We start from the raw sequence: 14,251 nt of genomic DNA on the forward strand, positions 1-14,251 counted from the left end.
GCCTTATAGCGCCTGCTGCCCTCTGACACCTGGTGGCACTTTACAGCACCCGCCGTCCTCTGCTGCCTTATAGAGCCCGCTGTCCTCTGCCACCTGGTGACACCTTATAGTGCCCGCTGTCCTCTGCTTCCTGGTGATGTCTTATAGTGCTTGCCATCTTCTGCCATCTGATGACACCTTATAGCACCTGCTGTCCTCTGCCACCCAGTGACGCTTTATAGTGCCCGCTGTCCTTTGCCATCTGGTGATGCCTTATAGCACCCTCTGTCCTCTGCTGCCCAGTGACACTTTATAGAGCCTGCTTTCCTCTACCATCTGGTATTCTTCTTCTTCTTATGCAATCACGCTGCTCACAGTTGAGAAGGCTGTGAGCTGGACTGGAATCCAGCTCCCCAGACTCCACATGTCCCATGAGGCTTCTTACCACTGAGGATAAGGAGGTGCCATTAAAGACTTTCTGTGGTTGGGGAGAAGACACTTTCAGTGAAAAATGCCAGAGTCCGAGGAGCTGCCTGAGGTAGAGACGCTTCTAAGGCTCACTCTCCACTCTAAGAGTGAGCTCTGATCATATTTCCTACTGAGCAGACACCAGGCCCAGGAGTGGGAGCTCCAGGGAGGTCAGCCTCAGCCCAGTATACTTCCTGAGGACGAGGACACTGGAGCAGGCTGCCTTGTAATGGTCTGTGTCATGGCAGGGCACAAGAAGCCGGACGCCCTGGGTCGCATTCTGGAGGAGCTTCAGGTGGCCTCTGGGGCTGGGCAGCCCTCAGCTTCTGTCCCTCAGTCCTCCCAGGATCCAGGATTCCCATGCTTTGGGCCGCCTCTCCCTCCACTGATGTTCCCCAAACTCCCCGCCCCCCTCCCCAATGACAGTGGTTTCAGTGCTTTTCCAGAATGATTGAAACCAGGAAATTTCTAAGCTGGGGCCAGCCCCTTTGGGGTTAAGATTGGTCCTTAGACAAGAAAACTCTATGGTCACTCATCAAACTCATACCCAAGGCCTTTCCAGGTTGTACTCTGGGGCAGGCAGTCGGTCAACAAGCATTTATTAAGCCCATACTGTGTGTCAGACTCAATGCTAAGCTCTGGAGATGCAAAGAATGGCAAAGCACCCATCACCCATCAGAATGCGACATTCTCCATAGAGGTAATGAAATAATCAATGAAATAATGAAGAAAACAATAAAAAAAAAATTCAGAGTTGGCACACCCAAGGTGAATGGAAAACTGACAGAGGGAACAGAAGGCTGTCAAGAGGTGGATTCGAGTCCTGCCTCTGATACGCACCAGCTATGAGACCCTGGGTAAGTCCCGTAACATCAGGGCTTTAGATAACTTTCTAAGAATGTCAGGGGCTGGTGAGCAGCCAATCCATATAGATGGGAGAACATGCCACATGCAGGACTTCTCTACACTCACGATTCAATTCCACCTTTTAAAAACTGTTCACTTGGACCAAAAAATACCTTCAATTTAAAAAAAAGCCTGACAGAGGGAGGGCTGCTCCCCATGGAACCCAAGGCTTCTCCTCCAGGCCTCCAGGCCCGTGCCCTTGCTCAATTTTCCTTTAAACGGAAGAGAAATGAAGCCCTGCTTGGAGCTCTTGGGCTGGGCTAGAGGGTGAGCAGCTTGGGGGCCGCTCCCCAGGCTGAGGGGCTTGGGGGTGGGGGGGAAGTTTTTGTCTCAGAACATAATTGACAAAGGGCAAGAAAAAAGATTCTGCCTCTGTCTCTCTCCCGCCTCTTTATCTTTCCTCCTTCATCCTCCTCTTCTACCTCCCTCTCTCCTCTCTCTTCCTCTGTCTCTCTCTCTCTATCTCTCTCTCTTCTCTATCTCCCTCCCTCTCTCTCCTTCTCCTCTTCTCTCTCTTTCTCTGTCTCTATCTCTTTCTCTTCTCTCTCTGTCTCCCTCCCTCTCTCTCCTTCTTCCTCCTCTTCTCTCTCTCTCTTTCTCTCCTTTCTCCCTCCTCCTCCCTGCCTTTGTCTTCCCTTCTCCTCTCCCTCCTTTAAACCCCCAGGGGCCACCCCAGACCACAAATAAAAGAAACAGGAGATTACACATTTATAAGTAAAGGGACTTGACATTAAAATGGCTGAAGAAACTCTCAGGTGAGGAAACTCCAATGTGGGTCAGCATGTCCTCTTCCGTGAGCAGCCTCAGAGAGTTGTCAAGAGAACAGAGAGGTTAAGGGATTTGGCTAGGGTCACACAACCAGTTTGGGTCAGAAGTGAGATATGAATTTGGCTCTTTCTAGTTTGGAGGCCTGTTTGCTGACTCTCCTTAATTATAACTCTTAGAAATACCTGGAATCAACTTACCCTTTTCCCAGGGATATAAGCACTGGATTTTCCAATTTGATGAGAACTTGGAATGCCTTGTTCACATTTTGGTAAGAGAAGTCATCCCCTGAATCTGCGATGACGACACAGTTTGGATTCGAGGTGTCCATCCCGTCAAATTCAGAGCGGACATCTGGAAGCAGAGAAGAAGGACTGGTCTGGAGAAGAAGTGGCCAGGACTGACTGACAACCAGCTTCAGTTCTGGTCCTTTCTCCCCTTTCCAGGGTCCTCTGACACTATGAGAACAGTGAAGTCAAATCACAGACAAGACAGACAGGCAGAAGTCTGCATTTGGAGCATAGCAGGGTGCTGCCCTTCTGAGGAGGATTATAATCCTGACCGCGTCTTCCAATGGCCACTGCCCAACAGCTCCTGCAAGGCCCCAGCGCTAACCCAGAAGGGAGGCGCCTTTGCAGACTCTGCATAGGCTGTGATGATGAGAAGTAATACCGAGGACAGACAGCTCTGAAGCCCTTAAAGTTTGCCAAGCGCTTAAAGCTATTATCTCCTCTGTCTTACAAAAGGTATTATCAAGACCACCATTTTACTAATGAGGAAAGTGAGGCTCAGACAGTCTCAATGACTTCCCAGGGCCACACAGCCAGTGAGAGGCCAAGGTGGGCCCAGGTCTTCCTAACTCCTCCAAGTCCAACACTCTAACCACTAGGCCACAATGCCTTTCAAGATGAGTATCTGATGGCACATTGCCTGCCTCCTCAATGGGCGGGAGAGGGGCTGGAGGGGCAGAGAAAATTTGGAATTCAAAATTTTTTAAAATATAAAAAAAGAATGCTAAAAATAAATGATCATTTTTTTAAAAGAAAAAAGAGTATTAGAAGTATTAAAGGTCAGCATGAGCTCAGGCTGGTGAGCAGAGCAAAAGAGGATGAGGATGGGTCTTTTTGGAAGGTAGATTTATTTGGGGAAAATAAGAGGTCCAGGAGAAGGACAGGCTATTGGCCAGTCAACAAGCGTTCTTAAGCTCATGCCAGGCACTGAAGAGACAAAGGAAGGCACAGCCATGGGGCCTGTCCTCAAGAGGCAACATGTGAATGTGCACATGCCAGATACAGACAGGGCAAATGGGAAGGAACCCCAGGGGAAAAACACTGGGGAGCAGGAGAGAGAGCCCTCCAGCACTGGGGTGGCTGGGACAACGAGAGAAGATGCCCAGATAGCTTCCTGTGTTCTAAGTAGGGCACAATGATCTCTGGCCTGTGAAAGGTCAGGAGAAGACGGCCACCAGGAAGGTGATGCTGGAAGACAGTAATGGAACTTCTTTTTTTTTTTTTTAAAGCAATTGGGGTTAAGTAACTTGCTCAAGGTTACACGGCCAGGTGTTTCTGGGTGTGGTGCTGAGTATCTGAGCCCGGATTCGATCCCAGGTCATCCCGACACTGGGGCCGGTGCTCTTACTCGCTGTGCTACCTGGCCGCCCCTAAAATGCATTCTTAATGAAGGAACGGTCAGTGAATGCCCAGAAAAGGAAGCGGACATAGCGGAGTCAGCTGGCTTCAGAATGGGTCGTGCTATGCTCACCTCATTTTGGATCACCTGACTGATACACCAAGGAATCACCAGAAATACTGTTTGGCAGGATTTTAGCAGAGCCCTAGACAAAGGCTCTCAATGTATTCTCGGGAAAAGCTGCAGAGGTGGAGGCCAGGCAAGGACGATTCAGTGGTAGAATCAGAGCTGGGTGAATGGGCAAGCCCAGAGAAGCCATGGCTGGGTCCACGTCAGTTTGGAAGGAGGTCTCCAGGGGAGTGCCCCAGGGATCTGTGTTTGACCCCGTGTTTTCTTAATGTTTCTATCAATGACCTGGACAGAAAACACCCTGATGCAATCTTTAGATGACACAGAGCTGGGATACAAAGCTAAGGCATGAGACAGCAGAGCAAGGATCCCGAAAGGTTCTGAGAGGAGAGTACTTCGGACTGTTCTGAATATTCAGAGAGCTGGTGCTGCCAGGTAAAAATCTAAAGAAAAGTAACATTTTTTTTCACAGCATTCTATGTCTTATGGCATCATTTAAGTGAGGCCATGTAAGGGCGGCCAGGTGGCACAGTGAGTAAGAGCACTGGCCCCAGAGTCGGGATAACCTGGGATCAAATCCGGGCTCAGACACTTAGCGCCCACCCAGAAACACCTGGCCATGTAACCTTGTAACCGTGTAACCTTGAGCAAGTAACTTAACCCCAATTGCTTAGGGGTGGCCAGGTGGCTCAGTGAGTAAGAGCACCAGCCCAAGAGTTGAGATGACCTGGGATCGAATCCAGGCTTAGATACTGACCACCACACCAAGAAATAACTGGCCGTGTAACCTTGAGCAAGTTACTTAACCCCAATTACTTATAAAGAAAAAAAAAGTGGGGCCATGTGTAGGTAGAGAAACTGGGTTTCCCAGAGTCACTAAAAGTAAGAAAAAAGAATCATTTCCTGATTCCCTACTGATCTCAAAGCATGAGTTTGAGGGTTCCCAGCCTGGTTCCCAGTTTTACATAATCAACCCATCAGTTTGGCCAAATCTCTTGCTTGTCTCATGACTAAGTTTCCTCATTTTTCAATGGGAGCCATGGTGAGAATAAATGGTCCCAATGCCCCCAAATCCTTCAGCTCATGGAGCAAAGGGACTTCTGTATATTCTTGGTTTGTGGTTAAAAAAAAACAAACTAAGTTCAGTTTCTAATATCATGTCCTGGCCACTGGGTTTGCTCCTGGCTAAGTCCAAGAAGTTAAGAGTTTCTCTGAAAATACAAAGATGGCGGCACTATCCAGACCCTCAGTGTCTTCTCCTGTAAGATCTGAGAGGTGGCCTCCAAGGTCCCTGCTTTGTCTTGAGCAAGTACTTTCCCCTGTCTGGGCCTTAGTTTCCTGATCTGTAAAATGAAAGGGCTGGACTGGATGGGCTCTGAATTTTCTTCTGTGGAGCAAGGGTTGTATGATTCACATTTTGGAAACTGAATTATTTGGGGGAAAAGGTTGTTTCCTTTGAACTCCAAGAATGTCTCTTCACACATAACTCATTAACGAAATGATGACTGTGATGGTCAGGGTGGGCATGGCCTGGCCTGTGACCCAGGGCGTCTTCATAAAGTTCCAACAGTACAAAAGGGCTGAGTCATCAACATTTGCAGATGAAGCAAAGACTGGTTCCCAAACAAAATCTACAGTGGGTCAATCGACCCTGAAAATCCAAAGGTCACTAGGAAAGCACTTTGTATGAAAAGGAACCATCCTCCATCCCTGCGATCCCTGTTGAGAACGGGTCACCGTCCTCTCTCTCTCACAACGTTTCTTATAAAATATGGAGAATACGTTGTAATATAGCATGCAAATGTATATTTTGTTTAATACTTAATTATTTTTGAACACGTGTTATTATATTTGTATATTATTGATGTGTTATTACTATCATTCTTTATCATTCCCTTGGAGAACTGTGAAACCTTCCCCTCTTCCTTCTTGATAAGTCACACCCCACCCTTCCTTACAGGCCACTTTCAAGCAGCGCCTGCATTAGTAAGGAAATCCTTCCTAGGGGCCAAAGAAGAGCTTCCTGGAACCAGGTGCAAGCAAGGAGTGAGTCAGGCCTCTTGTCTCCATCAAAGACTCAGCTCTGGGACAGCCCAGGAAAGACTCTCTGGGGCTACACAAGCTAAGATGCAAATTGGGGCAGGAACCACAGATGAGACAGAAAGGCTGGAGAATTCTAATGCTAAATGGCCTCCTCTTAAAATATGCAGAAGGCACAAGGCGACCCTGTTCTGTCTGCTCTCCTCAAAAAATAAAATGAAATAAAAAATAAAACCACCCTCCCCCCAGTGACCGGTCTCCCCCACAGCCAAACTTGACCAAAGGCCTTTTGTCATGATCCCACCCTGATTTCTGAGCACATAAAAAATGTCCTCCCACAGAACAGAAATTCAGGGATGGGTCATTTTTTCCTCCACATTCACAAATATCACTTATGATTTATATATATCACTAACCACTAGGAAAAAAAAATTCAAAGGAACTAATTTTTCTTAATTTTCTACAGAGAATTATTTTTCTTTTTTAAGCATTTACAAATGACCCCTTCCTAAATCACCTTCCAATTCAAGGTGTAATAGAATGAGCATTGGGGCGGCCAGGTAGCACAGCGAGTAAGAGCACCGGCTCCAGTGTTGAGAAGATCGAATCTGGGCTCAGACACTTACCACCCACCCAGAAACACCTGGCTGTGTAACCTTGAGCAAGTTACTTAACCCCAATTGCTTAGGGGCGGCCAGGTGGCTCAGTGAGTAAGAGCACCGGCTCCAGTGTTGGGATGACCTGGATCAAATCCGGGCTCAGATACTCAGCACCACACCCAGAAATAATTGGCTGTGTAACCTTGACCAAGTTACTTAACCCCGATTGCTTTAAAAAAAAAAAAATAGAATGAGCATTGACTTGGGCATCAAAGGGCCTGGGTTTGAAGCCCACCTCTGATCCTTATTATCTCATGGAACCCTGGGCTTCAGGCTTCTCACAGAGGGGCCTCTGAGCCCCAGAGGCAAGTGGTAGCACAGGAAGGGAGCTGAGTTAGGCCTGGAGTCAGCAAGAGTTCAAATCCTATTTCAGCTACTGTGTGACCCTGGACAAGTCACTTTACCTCTGTTTCTTCATCTGTAAAATTATGAGGGTCAAAGGAAATAAAAATTGTTAAAAAAAAAAAAAAGCACTTAGCCCAGGGTTACAGAAAAGCTTGTTCTTTCCCCTCCCCCTCCCTGCCAGCCTTGGGATCCCATGGGCCTCCTATGCTAGGAACGAGAATTTATTCAACCAAACCGAGTCAAGGTCAGAAAGCGAGCTCACGTGCACCTAAGCCCAGTCTCCCCACTGCTGTCTACAGTCGTTTTCTGTGTCAGCATCAATAACTGTGTGCTGGGCACTGTGCTAAACGCTTCACAGTCACTGCCTTGTGTGGGCCTCAATTACCCCCATTTTACAGATGAGGAAACTGAAGTAAACAGGGCTTAAGGGTCAGGGTCACCCAGCTAGTAAGTAAGAAGGGAGAATGCTTACATGGCTCTACAATTCCCCAAACCTATTATGAGGGGATTAGTAAATACCTGTGGACTTTGTATGGATAAGTGGGTAATAGATAACCCACAGGATGGATGGATGGATGGATGGATAGATGGATGGATGGATGGATGGATGGATGGATGGATGGATGGATGGATGGTGGGTAGACAGGTGGGTCGATGGAGAGATGAGACAAACAGGTGAATGGACAGTTAAGTTGACAGAAAGATAAAATAAAGTTAAATTTATCATCACCAAATGGAGATGTTTCCGAGTCTCACTCAGGAGGGTTCATTTCTGGGAGTCTCAGAAGGACCTCCATAAAACACTTCTATGAGTTGGCCACACAATCAGCTATCACCATGGACTGAAATCTGGACTGTCCAGAATAAATTCACCCCTTCTAATGAACTTCCTCAGGTTTAGGGGAGTAAAATCAGTCTTACCATCATGAACAAGCAGATGGGGCCGCAAGCCTCGCTCCTTCAGAATCTTGCAAGCAGCTGGGGCAGGAGACGTGACTTCATTCACCGAGATGTCAAATCCCAAACGCTGAAGCAATCCCACAAATTTGCTGCGAGATTTTTGGGATTCGTTCGTGCAGAACCGAAGCTTCAGGCCTGACCGCTTGATCCTATGGTGAAATTGGGCAGAGGGTAAGAAACTCAAGATCCAGCTGGTCTAAATGTCACATGTGGGACCAAGGCTTTATGGGCAAGCAGAAATTTAAACCTCCAGACCAGCCATCCCTCCTAGGCCTAGAAGAATCAATCAATACATCCATCAATAAACATTTATTAAGTGCCTGCTGTGTGTTAGGAGCTGTGTCAAGTGTTACGCATGGAGCTAGAGGACAGGTTTATCATATCACAGACCAGAGAGGAGGAAAGGCCTCAGAAGACCACCTTCTCCATCCCTCTGGAAAGATATGAGAATGGGGAGCTGTCAGATGAAGGGCTGGTGGTTAACGTTTCCTAGAGGACAGCGGTGCGTATACACTTAATTACTGTGTGAAGTACTGGACAGAGCCCACCAGAATGGCACCCTAAGCCCTGGGTCCAGAGTCTAGCTGCTCCACTTCCCGCAGAATGTGCTGCCTCTACTCCTCTGAAAAGCCTTTGTGCGTCATCTCCGCCACTAGACTGTGAGCTTGGGGTCCTGTCTGTCCTTCCTTTGTACCCCCAGCACTTGGCACCAGGAATCAGTGCTTGCTGACTGACTAAGCTTCCTCAGCTATAAAACAGCACTTGCATCATCTTCCTTGTGGCACCACCATGAACCTTAAAGCATCACACAGGCTTCCTGACGTGGACAGTGCCACTCACACCTGTGTAGTATCTGGCAAGGCACACTGCCTCAGTTTCCAGGGGGCTGGCCTAGGTGGCCTTTCAGCTCTAGTTCTGAGACCATACAAATTCTGAGGCTCCACAATATACATCTGATTTATCACCATTATTATGAAACCTTATTATTCTGGACTCACTAATTATAAAAGTTGGGCTCATTCTGGGACCAGGATGAAGTTTGCCTCTGTATTCTCTCCAAGGAAAGGATATGATTTTTTTTTTTAAAGTGGGAAGGAAAGAGGCCTAGTGTCTCAGATCTCAAACTATACCACAAAGTCATGATCATCAAAACAACTTGATACTGGGTAAGAAACAGAGAAGCTGATCAATGAAACAGATTAGGTATACAACATACAGGTGCAAATGAGCACAGTAATTGAAAGTTTGAAAAACCCCAAGATCCCAGATATTAGGGTATAAAGTCACTATCTAACAAAAACTGCTGGGACACTGTAGTCTGGCAGAAACTAGGTACAGACCAGCATCTCACACCTGATGCCAAAATAAGGTGGAAACAGATACATGATTTAGAATATTAAGGGTGATGTCAACGAATTAGAGGAGTGTGGCAGGAATTGCCTGTCAGATCTGTGGAGAAAGGAAGCGTTCATAATGAAACGAGAGAAAGAGAGCTTCACAGGGGGTTAAATGGACAATTCTGATCACAAAAAATTTAAAACGATTCACACAAACAAAACCAACAAAGCTGAAATGGAAGAGAAGCAAGAAACTTGGAGAAAATATTTGCAGGGAGTTTCTCTGGTAAAGGTTACACTTCTAAGATATATAGGGAGGAGACAAATGTATTAGACTAAGATAAATTGTCCAATTAATAAATGGTTAAAGGATATGAATAGACAGTTTTCAGAGGAAGAAATATAAACTACCAATAGCTGCATGAAATAATGTTCTAAGCAATTACAGAAATAAAAATTAAAACAATTTTGAAGTAACCACCACATGCTCATCACACGGACAAAGCTGATTAAAAAAAGGAAAATGATAAATACTGGAGAAGCTATGGGGAAACAGATACATTGGGGGTGGCTAGGTGACACAGTGAATAGAGCACCAGCCCTGGAGTCAGGAGGACCTGAGTTCAAATCCAGCCTCGGACACTTAACACAAAACTAGCCGTGTGACCTTGGGAAAGTCACTTCACCCCAATTGCTCTGCCTTCCTCCCTCCAAAAGAGCAAAAAAAAAAAAAACCCCAGATACATTACTACGCTGTTGGTGAAATTATAGGCTCATCTAACCTTTTGGGAAAGCAATTTAGAACTATTCCCCCAAAACTTTCAAACTCTACTATTTCTTGATGCAGCAACACCGCTATGAGGTCAAAGAGATCAAAGAAAGAAGAAAAGGTCTCACATATGCAAAAATATTGATAGCAGCCTTTTTTGCAGTGGCAGAGAACTGGAAACTGGAGGGATACCCATCAACTGGGCAATGGCTGCACAAGTTATGGCATATGAATGGGATAGAATGTTATTGTGCTTTAGGGAATGATGGCTTCAGAGACACCTGGGAAGACTTGTTTGAACTGATACAAAGTGACGTGAGCAGAACCAGGAGAACAATTCATACAATAATAACATTATTGTACAGACTAACAGCTCTGAAAGACTTAGGAACTCCCGTCAACACAACGACCAACCACAGCCCCAGAAGACTCAGGGTCGATAAGACTCCTCAGAGTCCAGAATGAAGTCTGTTCTTTTTTTTTTTTCCTGAACCTGGTTACTGCAGAAATGTGTTTTGCTTGGCTATACATATAGCCAATTTAACCATTAAATTTAACCCGTTTTGTTTTTCTTGCTTTCTCAATGAATGAGAAAGGGAGGAAATTCTGAACTGAAAATAAAATAAAACTAAATTTTGAAAGACGATATACAAATCAGAGAACAGGGAAAATATTTAAGTTACTTCTGTATTTTCAAGTGCTGATACACAGTTGTATGCCCAGCACTGAGCACAGTGTTTGGCACATAGTAGGCACTTAATAAATGCTGATAATCTGACATAATTACCTAATTAGCACACCACAAAATCATTATCAATTATACTCAGAGCTGGAAAAGACCATGGGTGCCATCTAGTTCGATTCAAATATGACCAAAAATTTCCCCTAAAAACTTTTTTCTTAACTTGAGATTTACAGACTTCCAAAGGCCCATGGATAGATTTCAAGGGGTCCATGAAATTGGATGGGAAAAAAAAAAACATGCACTTTTACTTTCACTAACTTCTAAATGAAAGTTTGCATTTTGTCTAATTATTTAAAACCATGATCATGAGAAGAGTCCACAGGCTTTATCACACTGCCAAAGAGGCCCGTGAGCCAGTCAAGGAGGAGACCCTTAGACAAGCAGATGTCAAGAAAGGGCTGTCCATTCTTTGGCTGAAGGGGCTCAGTGGAGCCCACTGCCTTTCTGACGCGCAGATGTAAGTGTTCACCTCCCTTATCCTGGCACTGTATCTTCTCCCCTACAATTTCTGCCTCTGCAGTCTCCCCTTTCAGTGCTCACCTGGAGGAATCTAATTCCTACTAGTGAGACCTCCACCTACCTGAGAGCAGCATGTTTGCCCACTTACCATTTCTTCTCCAGGGTAAACAACTCCAGTCCCTTCAACTAATTCTCATAGGGTATGGACCCCAGACCTTCCCTAACTCGGTTTCCCTTTTCTTCAGCTGGTGAAGGTCCTGCCTAAAATGTGGTATCCAGAGCTTGAACACAGTATTGACGAAAGAGCTTTGTAACCAACAAACTGGTAGAGAATCTGAGTTATTACAATTATTATAGCTGTTCCTATTGCTACACCTCTGGTCTAACTACAGAAAGTGTTTGCACGCATGTTTGCGCACACACACACATACATAAAACTCGAATTATTTCATTCTCTAAATGAGGTCAGATTTAAATAGTAACAATAACAGCTAACATTTATATGACATCTACTACATGCCAGGCACTGTGCTAATATTGTCTCATTTAATCAAAATAATGAACATTTTCTAGAAGTTGGGGGGAAAAATCAGACTCCTGATGACAGCTGCGATCCCGTAAGAGATGGGTGTCAGCCAATGCCCATGCAGCCAGCACTCCTGAAGGGTCTGGCAATGTCTTCTCCAATAATGTCGGTCATTCATTTCTTTCTTATTATTTGTCTTTCCTAATCACAGGTATATGAATTATCAATTACACTTAGTGGTTAATTGCCCTTCATAAAGATCGCCTTTTTTATTTTAAATTAGGCAGTTAATATATTGTAACTAATAGCATCCACTTGTACATTCTAAATATATCTTCATTGATTGGAGCCGCCAGAACGGGAGACCCGCTCCCAAGTTAATGAAGCGGCTGGGTGACGAAGTGCAGGCAGCGTCCAGGGAATAATTATTGCTAATGAATTATGATGTGCCCTTCTCAGAACAATGAACAATTGGTATGACAATGAGATGACAGTGCCCCCCATCTGTTATTCCAAACACAACTTCAGTTGTAGATGAAGGAAAGAAAGAAAGGAAGGCTCGGGATGACTGAGTGAAGGACGCCTCTGGGAGCCAGGCCTCTTGGCTTCTGTGAAAATGGTGACAGGTAAGTCACACAAAATCGGGGTCGATCTAGGGAGACGGAGAGAGGTGATGCTGGCACAGCTCTCAACAGAGAGAACAGTAATACGAATGTAGACATCGAAGGTACAGACAGGGATATGGTAGGAGCTGGAGACTTGGGATTCATTCCTGAAACAGGGGAGGAAATGGGATGCAAGGTTCCCCAGAAGAATCAGCTTAGTCTCTCTCTTAATAGGCTGGCCCATTGGAACAGTCTCCTTATGTGCACCCTTAACTCCAAAGAGAATGCTGTCCCTTTCTTGAAGTCAAGGAACCTCCCATGGGCTACAGCCAAATTGGCGGAGTCATCAGAGCATAGGTCTAAAGGCTAGAAGGACCTTTGAGGCTGAGTCCATCCTCCTTGAATGAGGAAACTGAGGCAGAAGTTAAGTGCCTTGCCCAGGGTGACACTGCTAGTGTTTAAGGTGGTATTTGAACCCAGGTCCAATACCAAGTTGCGTCCCTGAAGGCTTTCCAATGAGACTATATGGAGGACTGTGGCTCCTGGCCTTCTAAAGCAATTGCCCTCTATTTCCATTCTCTGCCTTATCCAGGAATCAAGCACAGACTTCTCTGTGAAGCCTTTTTGATGTTTTCTAAGGTTGTTGCAAGATCAAAAGAGTCCTTTACTACAAGGAAATATGGAAATACCAGTCATGAGGGACTGGAGAGTTGAATCAGTGGAGTCAGCCAGGTCCGGCCACCCACTGACCCGTTAACTCCATAAGGAAAAACAGACAGAGAGGAAGAGAGAAGAGCTGGGTGGAAAATGGTGGGACTTAAGCACAGAAGGGCAAACAAAAATATATCATTGTTATTTTAAACAAAAACATTTTCAAAAATTACTTTTTAAGCAAAAAAAATTTCTTTCCTTATTAGTTCATTTGCTGGCTGTACTTATTAAAGGCTAAGTATTTAGGTAACATTTTGCCCTTTCTTTTGAATATAATCAACTTTTGTTTAACCAACTATTTTTGTTGATGATTATAAGTTTATTGTTTGTAGGAAAAAAAATTTTAAGTCTTCCCTCCCCCCCCCCTTAGATAGTATTTTGTTTGGGCCTCTCATGGAGTTCTCTCCCATTCTGTTTTGTTTATGGCTTTTGGGATCAAGTCTTTATCTACACACAGTAGGTGTTTCATCATTGTTTGGGGAATTGAATATTTCTAAATTCCATATACTGTCTCTCTTGGAGTCCAGGAAAGGAAATTATGAAATAGCACTGAACAGGAGCTTAAAATTTACTTTTAAAGCAATAGAGGAAATTAAATGTGCCCCTGACGCAGACAGGTATGAAATCCAGGCAGTGAAAATAAGAAAAAGAAACCTGGAAGAGGACAATGAAATCACAGACCACAGATTTACAACTGGAAGGGACCTAAGAGCTGCTAGTCCAACCGTCTCATTTTACAAACGAGGAAACTGAGGCCCAGAGCAGTCACTAGATTTGCCCAAGGTCACAGAGATGGCTCCTGTCAGAGATGAGATTTGAACTCAGGTCCTGTGACTTGAAATCCATCCCTCTTTCTTCAGCTCCTCTTAGAAAGATAGGGTTAGACCTTCAAAACAAACAAGATATGAATGGTCAAAATGCCTATTTAATAACTGAGCTAGCCCTGAGATGTGACTGCTGGCTGGTTTTTGTTTTCATTTTTGTTTTAAGCTGATAAAAAGCCCTGGAAACAAAGAAATTTTAAAAAGGAAGGAAGGAAAGAGAGAAAGGAAGGAAGGAAGGAAGGAAGGAAGGAAGGAAGGAAGGAAGGAAGGAAGGAAGGAAGGAAGGAAGGAAGGAAGGAAGGAAGGAAGGAAGGAAGGAAGGGAGGAAGGGAGGAAGGAAGGAAGGATGGAAGGAAGGGAGGAAGGGAGGGAGGAAGGAAGGAAGGAAGGAAGGA

General features: G+C 45.0%; 1 protein-coding gene across 1 annotated transcript in view; it reads right to left on the bottom strand.

Annotated features, from left to right (window-relative positions):
• The window catches only part of LHPP (phospholysine phosphohistidine inorganic pyrophosphate phosphatase), a 44,196-nt gene that overhangs the window by 10,121 nt on the left and 19,824 nt on the right, over nt 1–14,251 (bottom strand). The window contains exons 2-3 of the mRNA XM_069101752.1: nt 7,842–8,029; nt 2,319–2,472 (exon numbers count right to left, since the gene is read on the bottom strand). Of these exons, the coding sequence (XP_068957853.1) occupies nt 2,319–2,472; nt 7,842–8,029 (342 nt within the window). The remainder of the gene's footprint in view (nt 1–2,318; nt 2,473–7,841; nt 8,030–14,251) is intronic.

Source organism: Petaurus breviceps, unplaced genomic scaffold (genome assembly GCF_028583685.1).
Source record: "Petaurus breviceps papuanus isolate PSGF00001 unplaced genomic scaffold, PetGlider_PUasm1.0 490, whole genome shotgun sequence".
Taxonomy (NCBI): Eukaryota; Metazoa; Chordata; class Mammalia; order Diprotodontia; family Petauridae; genus Petaurus; species Petaurus breviceps.